This window comes from Staurois parvus, unplaced genomic scaffold (assembly GCF_062004578.1).
Source record: "Staurois parvus isolate SC_StPar_1 unplaced genomic scaffold, SC_StPar_1.0 ptg000126l, whole genome shotgun sequence".
Classification (NCBI taxonomy): Eukaryota; Metazoa; Chordata; class Amphibia; order Anura; family Ranidae; genus Staurois; species Staurois parvus.
This window is the reverse complement of record NW_028317922.1, coordinates 3,850,349-3,867,818: the sequence shown is the minus strand read 5'-3', so window position 1 is coordinate 3,867,818 and position 17,470 is coordinate 3,850,349. Positions and strand designations below refer to the sequence as shown.

The window sequence follows — 17,470 nt, the reverse complement described above, 5'->3', positions numbered from 1 at the left end:
TGATAGGGTGCTGTATGGCCTTCCATTGCTGCTGCCTCCACCGCCACCCTGCGCCATGTGCCTCTGTCGTCTGCTCACGCTGCTGACGGCTTCCGCTTTTTAACCGAGGCCTGTGTTTGGCTTCCGAATACTGCTGCATCCACCGCCACCCTGCGCCATGTGTCTCTGTCGTCTGCTCACGCTGCTGACGGCTTCCGCTTTTTAACCTAGGCCTGTGTATGGCTTCAGAATAATGCTGCCTACACCGCCACCCTGCGCCCTGTGCCTCTGTCGTCTGCTCACGCTGCTGCCAGGTCCATACTGATTCATGGCCCCCTGTACCGGCTCCTCATGAACGTGGTTCAGCGGGTTTGCATCACTTAACGGCAAATCGTTGACAAACGCTGGGACGTTCAGTGTTGTGCGCATTAAGCCAGACACCAAAGGGCAGCACAGACCTGTTATTACTCGCTCAAGCATGGCTGAACAAAACCAGTCTCTACCACAAATTGGACCCAGACCTGCCCAGGGTCTCGTAAGTAGATTGCACGGAGGAGTAGAGTTCGTTATTGGAATTAACTGTGAGGGACTTTTAAACCTAGGCCTGTGTATGGCCTTCAATTGAAGCTGCTTCTGCTCCGCCACTCTGCCATTGGACTCTTGATAGTCGTCTCCCCACGCTGCTGCTGGGGGGACTTTTTAACATAGGCCTCTGTATGGCCTTCAATTTTAGCTGCTTACGCTCTGCCACTCTGCCATGGGCCCCTGTACCGCCTCCTCATGCTGCTGCCAGGCCCGTAATCTGCCATGGGCCCCCGTACCGACTCCTCATGCTGCTGCCAGGCCCGTAATCTGTCATGGGCCCCTGTACCGCCTCCTCATGCTGCTGCCAGGTCCAGAGTGTGTCATGGGTCCCTGTACGGCCTCCCATTGCTGCTGTCTCCATCGCCACACTCTGCCATGTGCCACTTTCAGGTCTCCTCACACTGCTGGTGGGTTCCATTTTGTCATAGGGTGCTGTATGGCCTCCCATTGCTGCTGCCTCCACCGCCACACTGTGGCTCCACACTCTGGTTTTGGCCCCGTGACTGCCCAAATGAGTGAAGTGTGCGGTGATTCTAAGATCGACGGCACTCATCTGCATGTCATACTGACTGACAGTATTATTTCTCTTCCCCAGCAGACTCCAAGGGCATTTAAATTAAAGGTACAGTGTTCTGCACTAATATAAAGGCTCTCTGAAGCCTAGAAACACCCTTTTTATAAGTTAAATTCGCAGCGAATATATTCGGCTCAAAGCAAATTTATTCGGCGAATTCGGCGAATCAGCCGAACCGAATTTTTGAATAATTCGCTCATCTCTAGTCTCTATCATTTAAAATACACATATGATAAAAAATTATAGACCCTTCTTTTCTTTGTAAGTGCGCAAACATACAAAATCTGCAGGGAATCAAATCATTATTTTCCCTACTGTATGTCTTTATGTCTCCCTGTGGCAAAAATACATAATACATAAGCAAGAAACTGCCAGAATCCTCCATTGCATGGTTCAGTCTTATGGAGCAGCATATCTTTTGCAGTCTCTTGCATGAATTATAATGTTTATGTATTATATATCTTCGTTTAAATTGCTCATGATTGGAATTTCAGTTATGGGTGGACACTGGTGGGTTTAATAATTCACATTCATAGGTATCTAATGATTTCTAGTTGTGAGGACTGCCTGGAGGAGTAACGAGCTCTTGGTGCCCAGTCCCTCACCCTGTTCATACCACTGTTATTACCATTCTTTCTGCTGCAGTCTTCATAATATTACATAGATCATTCTTCCCCAAACCGCCAGTGGGGCACAAATGTGCATCACCTGAGCCAGCAAGAATAAGGCAAGCACTGGCAAATGAAGCCACTGCCATTATAACTTCACCTGTTCAGTCTAGCATTATACGTTACAGTGCATTTGCATTCTATTCCATACTTTTATGATGCCACTAGCACAAAAGAACTGCTGTCATCTGATTGGCTGCCATGTCCGTCACCTCCACATATACTCTTTATAGATAATCTTTTAAATATCCCTATTTCATACACTATTGAGATTGTGCAGGACATTTCAATCCAGAGCTATTGTATAGTTGCTGTGTAAATCAGATAGAATAAAGGAAAAAAAGCTTTAATGCCATAAAAGACAAAATTTGACATGATATATCGTGATCTTCAGAGGACTTGTATCTGTTTCAGGGATAAGAGCCAAAATATGATACAGGAATGGTAAATTCAAGCAGCTGTAGCCTCTGTTTGGCAATTCAAGTAAAGAATCTTCTGCCGGAATCCTGTAAGTGCTCATGGGGGAAATGGCGTTGCCAGGCCTCGTTAACTGTAATACCTTTTATTGGCGTTTATTTAATCTGGATGTGTAAATTGCATTTACGGCTTATTATTGTATAAAGGAATAATATATGTTTGCTCTGGTCTGGTAATAATTAATGTTATAACATGAGAAGGAGAACAATGCATAATGTTCCTGCATTTTTCTACAGATTGCATACTTTCATGCTGTCATTTTATAGTACTAATTAAGATAATAGAGTGATGTATTCATATAGTGAGATAGGCTGTCATCTTAAGGCTTAGTAGGAATATCCAGTGAAAATATTCGGAAAGGGTCAAACACAGGGGGAACACAGGGGAAAACACAGAGAAATGTTCAATTTTCCTAAATGTTATATTTATTATGCATTTATGGGTTTATAATCGGCAAAATTACATTATTTTAGCTAACTTGCCAAATATGTTCCATATGTATTGGCGCAATTGACCCCAAATGATCATTATCCACTTCATTATTAAGTAGGTAAGGTGACTAAGGCACTTCAGGAGCTAGCTTCCTCTTAAGATTCAATGTCAATTGGTACTTAGTTGCCCTAGTACTTACTGCGCAACAGAAACCCTCCTTTTACCTGGAACAGAAATATTATCACTTATAATCGAGGTAAATGCAGCAGTAGGCAGAAAACACATGGTGTAGGAGAAATAGACAATTGCAAAATAATACTAAATTGGGATTTGAGGCATGTGGTACAAACCAGAGGACAAGGAACTGGAATACACAGGAGTAACAAGTAAGAACCTTTCGTAAGGGGTATGTTGACTGAGGGAAGGGACTGAGGAAGGCATAACGATATTATGATAGCAGGGATAATCAATCTGTAATAACAACTCGTCTGGCATCAAAGTAGTAAAGTAGAGGTGTGATGATTAGGGAAATATACATTGACAGTCAAAACTGACAATGCAAGAGATACAATATACAAGGCAAAAAGACACAACCCAGACAAAAATGTACAGACTAGAAACTAAGATTGAAGCAAGCCTTAAATGTATGAGCAAAAACATTTTTTAGTTTGGGATAGAGTAGGGAATGGTTAAAGTAGAATAACAACAAGGGAGCATATATATTTATCTATATCACTGGACGTATTTTATCTGCTAAGTAACCAAAAACAGATAACAAAAAAAAGGGGGGTATGTGAAAAAAGAATTCACAAGAAAAAAGCGGTTACCTTATGGACAGAAAATGATACCCAAAGATTTATCAAAAAATGATGCTTTATTGCAAATTTAGCACATATTTAGACATTTAGGTAAATACTAAAGTTAGCCATCACCACAAGATGAGACAATACCAAAAACAAAAATCTGTAAAAGGACGTCATGACCGGCCATGTACAGTATATGATTGTGCTGTAAAGACAACGACACAAGGACTTCTGTATATACAGCACAGGCACATTGGAAATACCACCATATAGGGGATGTACACAAATAATCTGAACATATAGGACTGTGCATCAAAATTGCAATGCAAAACATTAGTACCAATGGAATATATGGACTGAGGAGCCCAGCTAGACAATGCTAAAATACTGGTATAGAATCCAACTCAGGGCATGAATCAAAAAGAGAAATATATGCCACATGAATATACATATAGCTGCTGATATGTGCAAAATGTAAAGACTAATGCTGCTGTTGTCAAAAAACACTGTCCTCAGACAAATATATTTGCCTTCTCAAGAGAATTAGGTAGATTGTGAAGAATGGGCTGAAAACAGATGTCCAGATGTAACACAGGAAAAATGAACTTTGGAAAAAAACTTGATAACAATAGTGACTTCTCCATAGGACATCCATCATGTATAGTTGGAATGGCAGGGCCCTGCCAGTATAATATAGGGATTCTTCACCGCCAGCATGTGAACTAAATGCCTCCCTTAATGTATGGCTGACATGGAAATAGTATGGATATCCACGCAGTATAGTGGAAGTAGGGTGCTGTGCACCGTCTAGGAAGTGTGGCATAATGTCCCCATCTTGTGATAAATAAGTGACATGAGAGAAAGTCAATATGGCAGTCTCTATGCAGCCTCAAATAGATTAATCCCTGGGGCCGTAATTCCTTTTCAGTATAAACAGTGTTCCACTCACCACCCATACATTGAATAAGAAGCTGTGCACAATATCTCCTGTTATTGGATTCAAGCCCAGAATCCCGGAGGCAGCCACCAGCATCGGGACTATTGACAAGCAGGCTCCGCTTCCATCCAGGTACACATGTAGATTGATGAACGCCCACCAAGAGCGTGTGTTTAAAGTCCATCAGTTTTCTTTTTTTTTTTTTGCTGTCTGTGTAACTTTGAGGAAATTTCCCTACACTTCTTGTTCAAGAGATGCAGCAGGATGCTAGAGGTCATTTCCCTCCTAGACAGTTGTCCCCAGAAGAGGGTCTCCTCACTTCTTGTTCTGGGGATAGCATTAAAATGTTGGATTCTCTCTCCTTCTCAATGGCAATGGTCAGCACAACAAAGAGGGACAGACCTCAAGAAAAACTTGACACGAGTTCTAACCCTTCCCCAGTCAATCCAAAATCTAGAGATATACTTTAAATGCATTAACACTACAGTTCAGGATGCTAAACTTAACTAGCAAAATAGTCAAGCAATTCTCTAGAGAAAGAAAGGGAGCCAATAGCCAAGAGATTGCTGCAGGATGGGTTGAGAAGGGCAAGACAGGCAGAAAAGACAGCAATGACATGCAGTAGTAACTGATCAAATGGACAGAGAAATTTGGTTCCATGTCAAAAACAGGAAAAGGCATAGGAATGATAAGCTTTTTAGCTTTTTAGCTAAATCCCAGAGAGGAATGTTCAAAAAATATATTTGAAGAAGGGCTCATTTGTCAATAGACATTTTAACTCAACAGAAAGAATAATCATTAAACACATAGATCTCTGTTTATTACAGATTATTCTGGAACACAGTCCTTAAATATGTTAGCGAGCAACTCGGATGCTTCTTAATGTAGATTCTTTATTGTTTACAAACTGTTGAAACTAAATCCAAAGATGCTAACATGTTTCCGCAAAAGCATTCCTCATTGCATACTATGCTATAAGGAGGGCTTTTGCCGAAAAGAATCTTTGGATTTTGTGTCAAGCTTTTTTAACCAATAAAGAATCTATATTAAAGTGGAGTTCCACTCACCCTGTCAAAAAGTAAAAGTCAGCAGCTAAAACTGTAGCTGCTGACTTTTAAAAAACAGCCACTTACCTGTCCCTCGGTGTGTCCCCTGCACCCCGTTTCACCAGCCGTCCTGTATTCCAGGAGGCCGGCATCTTCAGTGTGGGCACCCGGCTTTGCAGCTTGCGGGCTCACATCCGGGTACCCACTGCGCATGCGCGAGTAGCGCTGCGCTTCATGAACGGTCCTGTAGTCTTCTGGAACCTGTCACGTGTCCCAAAAGACTACAGGGAGGGAGGGAGGACAACTTCCACTTCCGATCGCCTGTTAAATTCAGGTACCTGCTCCCCCCCACCTCCCAAAGGTGTCAATCCTTAATGGGGAACGGGGAGCAGTCCTTAAAGTGGAACTTCCCCTTTTGGGTGGAGCTCCGCTTTAAGAAGTATCCGAGTTGCCAGCTAACATCTTTAAGGACAGTGTTATGGGAAGTGCACGTCTTAACCTGAGCACCGGTCTCCAGCTCTCATATGCACAACATAGCACTTGAGCTTGGCTGAGTTGTATTCTGTATTCTGGAACACAGATTAAATATAGCTTTTAAATTATATATACTATGAGGTTTTAATAGGTTCCACTGAGTAATTACTGTTTTTTACCTTCTCGTTTCAGAGGCATTTACTTATTTGATTGACTTGGCCACCAACAACACACTTTCCTTGTTTCACAGCAAGTACCGCTCCATGGCCCAGGATGTACAAGAGACAGTGAAGGAGCTGTTCACTGACCTGTCCCTGAATATTATGGGAGCGGATATGCCACTAGAAGATGCATTCTCCCGATTCTTAGATGCACTTTTTCCTCTGGTGTACAACTACCTTATAAACCCAAGGATAGCATCACTGTCAGATGAGTACTTGGACTGCCTACGCTTGACACGTCAAGACATCAACCCATTTGGAAACTATTCTAATGAGATGACTACACGGTTGTCCAAATCACTGTGGACAAGCAGAATGATGAAGCAGGCATTAAACATGGCAGAGCAAGTCATTAACAGTACTGAGCACGCAGGCTTGACACGGGAGTGCACCCACGCACTGGTGAAAATGCAGTATTGTCCCCATTGTCAAGGGTTGACTCTCATCCGACCATGTGTTGGCTACTGTCTCAATGTAATGAGAGGATGTTTGGCTAGCCTGTCGAGCCTGGATGGCCCCTGGAGAGGATTTATCAATTTAGTGGATCACCTTGCTAATCAGATGTCAGGGTCAAATGATCTGGAGCAATCCCTTCTAGGGATCAGGGATGTCATTGATCAGTCCATTCAACATGCAGAGTCACAGGGCTTTCTTCTCTCCAAGATGGTAAGCCATTTTCCTTGTGTGCATGGTCATTTTATTTAGCCCATAGAGGGCTAAAATACAGCTCTTTAAAGATGCAGTCCATTTTGCTGAAAATAGGGCATGTCTTCAGTAAAGGTAACTCCCTTATCAAACTGGCATTTTCTCAAAGTCCACAGGGACAAGAATGAGTTCAAAATGCATATCAAAGGTGCAAATATGATTTAATTTTGACTCCAGACAAAACTTTTTTTGCCATTTTTGATAATCTACAGAAGGAGTAAAGGATTCGTTTACCTTTTCAGGCATTGTTTTACTTTTCATAATAAATAGAAACATTTTCCAACGTGCTTTTCTCTCACTTACCACAGGAGGTTTAATTTTTGTCAGTTTATTTGAATGTTTGAACAGAATGGAGCTCATTTTCATGTGTAAACGCACAAATTTCACTTTCAGGCCCCATTCACACGAAGAGTAGAGGGAGCGCATGTTTTTTGGCTATTTTTTCCAGTGACGCAGATAGGTCAATGGCAAAGTTGATTTCAGTGGCAAAATAACTCATGGGACATTTTAGTGTGCTGCGTGTTGCACGTTTTTTTTACTGCGCATTTTGCTGCATTTGTCACCCAATTTTCCTGTGGCAAAATGTGTGCTTGTTTCTGTGTTTGGTGTGCCATTAACAATTAATGACACTGAAAGCACAACTAGGTACGTTTAGGTGTATAAATGTGGCCATACACTATAAAACCTGATTGTACAATCCCCTTTAGATTTATCAAAGCTATATAATAGGAGGACATACCATCTATCCAATCACTCTATATCCTATCAAGCAGGCCCTTGCCCTACAACAGGGGTGTCCCATGGGCTGCATGTGGCCCCGGGGAGTCTAGCATGCGGCTTGAGCCTGCCTGTAGAGACGCTGGGGTAGCCAGGTAAATGCATGTCGGAAGAGATCCCGGGGATGCCGTGAAAAAAAGGTTGATAGGTGAAGAGTGTGTGTTTAATGAGGTCAGTGCAGGATGTGTGTGCTAATGAGATCAGCTGGTAATCTGTTTCCAGGTCTTACTGGCTCCTCTGTCTTTTGTCTACATTCCAGGAATTGAAAAGGTTTTCTAAGAAATGTACCAAATGCCTTGGTAAGGCCTTGCTCTCCAGATCAAAGAGAGCTTGTATATTTTTGCAACTGAGGTACATTAATGGTATTTTGGTGCATAGAGTAGCTGGACTTTAGGGAAAAAAAGGTAAACTTAGCCTTTAAAACACATTTCAGGTTTATGATGTTGTGGGAAGATTTCCCCTCATGTCCTGTCCCCATGACCACACGAAATGAAAATCATTCCCCCAAAGCAAATACAGATAACAAAAACACCTGACAAAGGTTCTAACCCTTTCCCTCTATAATGTTTACTGCTGTCCCTGTTGGGAGGTTTTCACCTATTTTGCTTCAAAGTACACTTTATACACATATATTTTGTATTGCCAATATTAAAAGAAGTTTAATATTGACCTTTAGTTGCAGGCAGGCAGTCAAATCCTTTCTGTTGAAGAGATACAATTGTTGGTGGCATTTGACACAGTCATGTGTACCAAATACCTGATCCCGCACTGCAAGCTGTGATTCTCCCCTCCGGCAACCATGTCACTATTGTGTCCTTTAGTGACATGTTGGCTGGCAGGAGGAACCACAGACCAAAACAGGGGAGCGGGTATGTGACACCAACAGCATCTGTAGCACTTTTAGAAGATTTTGCTCACTACCTGCCAGAAGAAAAACATGACCTTTTTACTTTGACAGGCTCCATGTAATTACATTTAGCTAGTCTAGCAGAGGGGTTACTTTAAAGAGCAGTTGTGGCAGCAAATTATATAAATTGTGTGAAGCTGTAGCATGCATAGAGAGAATGGAAATGGAACCAGAATGCTTCGATTCAGGCACATTTTAGGGGGTACAGTTGTATTGGGCCTTTCCTCTAAGCCAGGACCTTTCAGTAACCTCAAAAGTTGGCATGAATAAATTCCTGGCATGTCACAATGTACAGCATAAATATGATTTATCAGACAAGCGCCCCCTGAGCTCCAGTTAACAATTTGCCTGGGATGAGATGATGTCTTTAGTCTGCTGCAGGCATGGGAAGTCATTTCCTCAGTCTCCTCTCTCCCTGGTGATAAGTCTGTGTCATTTTAACATTGTATCAGATCACAAGATGAGAGGCTGATTAAAGATTTGAACAAGTCTGCCAAGAACTGCACATAGAGCAGGATTGTGTCATCTCCGAGCCAGTATCTCAATCCAAGGAGTAGATGCTGATCCTGGATAATGCCTTAACAAAGATGGCCAAACTTTCTGGAGAGAAAAACTAGATGAAGGCATTCTCTAAAATATTAGTGCAGCTCTAAAAATGCATGTCACAATTTCATAAACGCATGTAAATTGAGCGTATACGTGAATAAAGTGCAAAGAAGTGCAATATCAATGTAAACTGCATAAATAATGCAAATAGTGCTAAAACAAGTTGAAAAAGTTCATAGAATTATTTGTGAATATTAAAACGTCTTTTGTGCAAAGGTAAAGACTGAAATAGTGCCTATGATTGGCACGTGAGGTTATCCATGATGAACAATGGTGCAGGAACTTGTGAAAGGAAATCCACCCTTGGGACGGATGTACACTCACCAGACCATAAATAAAAATGTTCATGGGTTATACTACATCGCACATCTGGTGGTGCAGCGGTATGCTGGCAGCTACAGGATCACCCATCCATCAGGGTGGGTGCCTGGTGGTCCTGGGGAGGAATCAGCTCAGCCACAGGAGCCAGAAAGGTGTTCCAGTATCTGTATTGGGGGAAGAATGAGGACGGTGCACCGGTCACACAAAGCTGAGACATCTGAGCAGGAATTGTGGATCTGTTTGGGACTGCCTTCTCTGAGGCACAGGTTATTAGGCTTTGATTTGCCCATGGCAAAGATGGCCACTGCAATCCCTTTGTTGGTCATGTGACCGCTGCACTAATATTTTAGAGATTTCAATTCTAGGACTGTTACCTATACCCTGAGTGCTAGCTGCTATATTTTTACTCATATCTATATTTATATATTTATCATTTTAATACCGTATAATTTTATCCATTAGCGCTCGCTCTATTATCTTTTTAAATAGATGAAGGCATTATTGAAGGGAGTGTTGTGATCTCTATGAGAAGTAGTAAAAAAGTCTTTTATATACACCCTACTCACAGCACTAAACATGAAAATATAAATCAGATGCTATGTTCACTTTAAAGCAGAACTTCACTCAAAAAGTGAAGTCTGACTGGTTTGTGCCTTCCCCCCAGCCTGTTACAGAGTTGCAGGGGGAAGGGAAATCAAAATATTTTTGTCCTCATGTAGGTGAGGATGACGCAGTGGAGTCCCTAAGGGGGTGCGGGCCGCATCAGATGACACCATCACAGGGTGTGCAGGAGCAGGATGCCAGCAGAGCTTCTGGGCTCTGTGAAGGTCCTGGCCACCCCGGTGTAGCGGTAAAATGAGTATCCCAGACCCGTGAAGATATGTATCCCCTGAAGCAACTGCGCATGTGCCGGTTTCCGGCTGAAGAAGCCGATCGTCGATCTCCAACTTTATCACAGAGCTGCCACAGTTAACTCCTTACAGGTTGAAAACTGCTGAAGCTGATCCCGTGGATCACTATGGGTTGCAAGATCAGTTCACCCCGTATAGGTTCATCTTATATGGGTTTAACTGGTTTTTGCAATGCATAGTGATCCACGGGATCAGCTTCAGCGATTTGCAGCCTGTAAGGGGTTAACTGTGGCAGCCCTGTGCTAAAGTCGGAGATCGGCTTCTTCGGCCTGAAACTGGCACATGCGCAGTTGCTTTAGGGGATACATATCTTCACATGTCAGGATACTCATTTTACAGCTACACCGGCACCGCTCCTTCCTCTCTGGAGGGGTGACACCACGTGCTACCGCACCGGGTGACACCAACCCTAGGGACGCCTGTAGGATGACGTCCCTTGCCTGCCCCCTTCTGCAGCCTCCTGAGAAACTTGACATATCCCAAGAGTCTGCAGGACCAATCAAAAAGTGCTGTGTTAGCTTGCGCATGTGCAGTGAGGAGCCAGCTGTGGTTCCTCAGAAAGCCACATCTGTCTCCCATATCCAGGATGGCGGTGCTGGGGACCTGCAGTGGTAAGAAGACCCAATGGCAGGTAGACAGTGCTGGATCCCAGGTACTGATAAGTACCCGATTTTAAAAACTCAGCAGATACTCTATTTGTAGCTGCTGTCTTAAAAAAATGAATTAACTGAAGTTCTTCTTTCATGAGATCATATTTTCTACACATCTTTTTTTTTTTTTTTTTCTTGTTTAGTGGTCTCTTTTAGTTATATCGCTCATTTCCATTTCTGGTTTCTGGCACTTCTACAGTCTCTTCAGTACCTGATACACAGCCAGCACACATCAAATACCTTTTTGGATGCCTAAAATCTTGCTTTACACAGTTAAAATGAATGTATGTATGCACTCAGGAGCATCTGAGGTTAATGTCTCCTCCACCTGCCCTTAAACATTCAAAAGTCAGCACACTTTTACAATCTCTGACCAGAGTCCTGTTCCATTTTTTCTGTGCCCTTTAGTTGCTAGGACACTGGCACAGCAATCAATGATGCTGTGGCCTGGTCACCATGATTTAAGCAACCAATGAATTGCTAGGATGCTGGTAGCTGGACTGTACAGCACCGTTGGTTGTTATGGCCCAGTCGCCAGCATCCTAGCAACCAGCTCAGTAGTGCTGCTCTGTATATACAGGGCAACATTACTGAACTGCCCTGAAGACAGTATAGAGAGTGTATAGTGTAGACACTCCAGCCTATGTGCTCCCCACCATCAAGTGCCACCTGATGTGGTCCCCTTACTTCACCTTTTTCTTTATTACTTTAATGCAATACAGTTTTATGACCTTCCTGCATCGATTCAGCTGATTGGCCAAAAAAGGAACCGCTAAGATCACTTGTGCCCCCTCCCTTACTGCAAGCAGGCTCCCAGTTTTGGATTGAACTCATTGTGGAATTCAGTAAAGCCTTACTTGGCTCACATGAAAATTGAGTCTTGGTGTGCCACAAATTATGAAAGCTCATATAAAGACAGATGCTAGGAGTATTTAAAAATATATTTAATTTTTTAAGACAACTTGATGAATGGGTGGTTTTTTAGAGTGATCGGGGCCCTCCAATTCCAACTGAATTAAGTTGTATTGTAATTGTACTTCTACTGTCTGCCCTTATGCTGTAAAGTGCTGCATAAACTGTTGGCAATACATAAATTCTCTATAATAATAATAATATTTATAAATAATATTTATAATGTAGTTTTAAATACACAGTGAGGTTGATTTTCTAAAACTGAAGAATGCAAAATCTGATGTAGCTGTGTATGGTAGCCAATCAGCTTCTAACTTTACATTGTTCAATTAAAATGGTTCTAAAGGCAGACATTTGTTACCTTAATTGATTCTATGCATTAGGTAAAAAACCTTCTGGGTACAGCCCCCCCCCCCCCAGCCCCTCTTATATTTACCTGAGCCACATCTCAATCCAGCGATGTGCATGAGAGCAGCAGCTCTCTCGGGTCTCTCTCTCATTGGCTCATACAGCAGCGGGAGCCATTGGCTCACGCTGCTGTCACTCACAGCTAGTAATGATGAGAGATCGGGGGGCAGGGCCAAATCACTCCATTTTGCTCCAAACTTCTGCATTTTGGTATTTCTTTTAAACTCCTATGCTATCACTTGAGGGGGGAAGGTGTAGCAGTCATGGACACAAGAGCCAGGCATGGCTCTCACTGTGTTAACAAGTCTTCATGTTATCCCCTCATTTCCCCCTCCCTCAGGAATGCAATCAGTGTATGATGCTGAGCCCCCTGCCTAACAATTCTTTGCCAAATAAGGCAACTGGGTTCTGTTGTAAGAGACACCCCATTGATTTTGAGTAGAAAAAGAAGCCGTTATGCTTTGTGTGTAGACAGAGAAGTGAGGACCGTCTGTGTTTTAACATCTAGCAGACAGAGAGAAAGCAGAATCTCCTGCCATGTCCCAAATGAAACCAGCAGTAGAGACAAGAAAGCAAATCATCCTGGAGCTCATAAGACTTGAAACTGCTTAACCCAAGGCTGATTGGCAAGTACTTTAACCCTTTAAACTTTTTCTGTTATCTGTTTGCTGTGCTGTTGTGCTCTATATATTTATATATATATATTGGTTACACCTTTTTTTTGTTAATATTTCTACTGCACCCTTTTGACCTTTTAGTAATAAATCTTACTTTCTGAAAGTGTTGAACTGTTTCTATAGCTCTTGAATGTAACTTACGAATTCATGCCGCTGAAGAACGCTATTATGAGTGTTTAACCCTCTGTATAACCTGTCTGTGGAGATAGCGGTATACCGACGGTTAACCAATCATTCTAGTGTATTACTGAGTTTCCTCTTTCTCTGTACAAAAAGGAGGTGGTGGCAGTGTGAAGGGTTAGTTGCGGAATTAACCTGACCCAGTAACAAATGCTCCCAGGCTGCAGGTACATCGATTGTGGTCCAATTAGCTGGAAAATCATTGTGCAGGGTGCAGCTGGGTGTGGTATTGTTACGCACGTGACATCGCGGTTTCAGATCGGCTAGTCACGAGTTTGGTGAGAAGGTCAGGGGTCTGACACGCGATTGTCACAGCTCCCATATCAAAAGGCTTGCTATTGGGGGCACTTGGTGGGGGGAGGCGCCAAGACCACTAGCGGGGACCCAAAAAGAAGAGGATCAGGGCTGCTCTGTACAAAGCCATTTCAAAAGAGCAGGTAAATATAAGATGTTTGTTTTTTTTTTATTGCAACCTTTAGAAGCTGTGACAAAAAACCTGGAAGCTGATTGCTTTCTATGCAGAGCTGCACCACATTTTACAATCCTCAGTTTTAGTAAATCAGTCCTAGTGTTCACCTATGACTTCAATGTGTTTCTGACCAGAAGGATGGCTACATGAATGTTTTGAGGGCACTGAAGAAGGTCTTCTGTTTCTCAATCAATTATACTTGCTCAGTCCACTCATTAGTAGTTCTGTGCGGTAACAGGCTTTCACTTTTGTTAGAAAGTGTTGCCTCTTTAGGAAACGAGTACAAAGGCTACTATAATATTTTCTATTATAAAAAGTAATTCTTTGTTCAGAAATGTCTCTGTGGTACTCGTCACACTCTGTCCGTTACAGCAAATACATTTCCCATAGTCCACTGAAGAGTCTAGCTGACCTCAGCAACCGTCAAAGCTTCTCTGAAGGCTGAACCGGGCTGTTGATGCCAATGCTTGACTCATTTCCCAAACCTTGAAACATCTGCTGGCCTCCGTTCTGAACTACGTAATTATTCTCCCTACTGCGTTTCCTGGCGTCTGAGGGGGATACCGGACTCCAACAGCCCTGAACTTGATGATATGGACACGTATCTGAATATTATAAGCCACAAGAGGTTATAGCAGTATGTTTATATGGACCATACATGTTGGACAGCATCCTTGGGATTGATCATGCTTGTCTGCAGCACATACATGGCTCCAAGATTAGCAGCGTGTTAGTTACGTTAACAGAAGGGTGGTACACTCGATGAGCAACAGGCATGTGAAGGTCTAAATGATGACAAGCCAGTTGGCTGTCAGTCTTGTTAGTTGTGAGCTGAAAAAAAAGCAGCTGTAATTAAACTGTACATTTTATCAAAACCAAAGTTCATTTTTGCAGCTCATATAAATCAACAGATTTAGTTTTCTCTACCTGTTTATTCACATTTACAGGACTTTATAGTCAAGAAAGAAACAATATTGCTATTGCTAACCTCTTTCCTAAAATGCTAGTTGCCTGGTTGTCAACCTGATCCTCTGGCATCAGTACTTTCTGAGCTACTGTCCTGGAACTAGTATAGAGATCAGGATATCTGACTTCACACACTGCATAGAAGTACCTATTATAAAAGGATTACATAATATAGTAATGATCATAATTGGATTAACATAGTGATATGTTAAAGTGGTAGTAAAGGCAGATTTTTCTTATAATAACAAACATGCTGTACTAACCTACTCTGTGCAGTGGTTTTTCAGATCCTGCTCTTCTAGGGTCTCCCACTGGCACTCCTGGCCCCTCCCTCCTGCCTAGTACCCCATAGCAAGGAGCTTGCTATGGGGGCACCTTAGCAGTCTCGCTCCTAAGCCACTGCTCTGTGGTTTCATTTACACATGGAGCATGGCTCGGCCCCTCCCCCCTCTTTCTCCTCATTGGCTCACTGGCTGTGATTGACAGTAGTGAGAGCCAATGGATCCCACTGCTGTCTCAGCCACTGCTCTCGTGCACATCACTGGATCGAAATGGGGCTCAGGTAAGTATTAGGGTGGCTGCTGCACACAGAAGGATTTTTACATAGAATGCATGATGGTAAAAAACCTTGAGCCCTTACAACCACTTCAAAGGCTAACTCCATATTTTGCAACATGTTATATGTTACAGTCATATTTAGATGCAAATGGGACCCCCCCCACACCCTCAACCCTCCCTGCCATGACAGCATGCAAGCGTTTCCCTGTCGCTGCTGTCACTTTTAAAAAAACACCCTCCAGCAAGACAGACAGACTTAGGGCTTGTTCACACTTGACTAAATTTTTAACTCATACCAACGCTCCGATAGTGTTAGTCTAGGCGTTAGACTGGCATTAATAACCTTTAGTATGGGCGTTAGACAGGCATTAATAACCTTTAGTATGGGCGTTAGACTGGCATTAATAACCTTTAGTATGGGCGTATGATATTCTGGGGGATTACGCTCACACTGGTGCCATGTAAAATCAAGGTCAATCTTTTTTCAAATAACAATAACGAAAACAGCTTTCTGGCAGCAAAAAGAAAAACAATTGTCCCAGCAGCAGGATAATAGTTCTTCACCCAAAATAATCCTTGTGGTTTACCGCCATCCACAGAATAGGTCATTCCACAGAACTGTCACTCCAGGGCTGTGTCCTCGCCTTTCTTTGAGGGTCAAACACAGTGCATAGCAACTCCAACAAAAATGGCTCAGCAGTTTAGGCGCAGACACTGTTTTTCAGCCATGTGTCTTCCCCCACACAGCCCCCATGCTAGGTGAGGGCTACCTCTTAACACACATCTACTCCCAGATGAGGCCATTAACCCTTTGGCTCCTGGGGAGAGAGGTTGGAGACTTATCCCTCCCATTAACTCTTAAAGTCTCCAGACTCCAGGGACCCATAACAAACTAAAGAAACACAGGAGAAACTGCTAACCAGATGGACAGAGAGCTGGTGGAAGCCTGTATGAGCCTGGCGCTGCACCCAAGAACCACTGATCATGGATGCAATGCTTTGCAAGTTCCTTTGGAAAAAAAATTAATGCACAGTTTTTTCATGTGGCCTTTAAAGTGGAAATAAACCCATTGATTTAATATTTTCAAAAAACAGATTCCCAGCATGCCGAGAGTGCTAACCAGGGCCAGTGCTTCCACTAGGCAAACTAGGCAGCTGCCTAGTGCACACTGACACCTAGGGGCACTTGGGTGCAGCATAGGCTGGCACTCTTTCTTTGTGTCCTGTGGACTGAATTCATCATTTCTCTGCAGTGTTCCCCTCTTTTCATACACAGGGAATGATGGTATCTTTGCACAATTGTCTCACAGCCTGCCCACACACATGACCATTTAGTGTGTGTGTATATATATATATATATATATATATACACACACACATGACAGTATTCCATGTAGCAGTGAAGTGTCAGCTCCCCCTAGGGTAGGAAGTGATGACATTAGCCCAGGACCCTGGGCGGTCAGCAGTCTCTGATCAGATGATCGGTCCGTACATCTCCGGTACACACACTGGCACACATGATCCTCCAGCTGTGACAGGGAGCAGGCTAGTGATCGAATGGGGTGTGTCCAGCACTGGTTCCACCTTCTTCTACACAGCTGGGACCTATCAATAGGCGGGGGTGTGCTCCAGTTGCAGGGTTAACCCTATGTGAGTAAGATGATCAGGGCCTGTTGTGTATGAGAGGGAAGCGGTGTAGTGCTGGGAGGCCACCTGTCATTACTGAGAGCTGCAGCCTGGACTCTGCACCCCAGTAGGAGCCATCAGAGGTGAGCCAAGCGTAGGAGGATGACGGGTCATGGAGGTGACAGGAGGAGGAGGGGGGCGGACAATGGTAGTGGTGAGGGGAGCGGATGCTGATTGATCGTGTCATGAATGATCCTTCAGCTGAGAGGAGGGGTGGCAGAGGAGGAGGAAGAAAGGACAGAGGAAGATGCTGGGTGTCTGGGGCCATTGTAGCAGCTGAGTCACCGCTCCTTCCACTATTCCTCTCAGACTCAGTCCCCTACTGCAAGCCAGCTGGCGGCTGCTGATCACTGTGGAGTTTTTTTTAACTCTGTCTCTCTCTTTTTTTTTTTAATTCTCTGTCTGGTTAATACAGTTAATCTATTGGTTAATATATATTTTGTCTTTAATATGGATGCTGGTGGCATCTTTCTTAAGGCACATATTTTTGGAAATTAAAAGAAAAGTTCATGTTTTGTTGATTTAATATTTTCTGCTGTTTT

The 17,470-nt window shown here is 43.2% G+C and overlaps 1 protein-coding gene across 2 annotated transcripts in view; it reads left to right on the top strand.

Annotated features, from left to right (window-relative positions):
- The window catches only part of LOC149467025 (glypican-5-like), a 319,714-nt gene that overhangs the window by 61,594 nt on the left and 240,650 nt on the right, over window positions 1–17,470 (top strand). For both annotated transcript variants that reach the window (XM_089672361.1, XM_089672360.1), the window contains exon 3: window positions 6,168–6,862. In XM_089672361.1, the coding sequence (XP_089528487.1) occupies window positions 6,168–6,862 (695 nt within the window). The remainder of the gene's footprint in view (window positions 1–6,167; window positions 6,863–17,470) is intronic.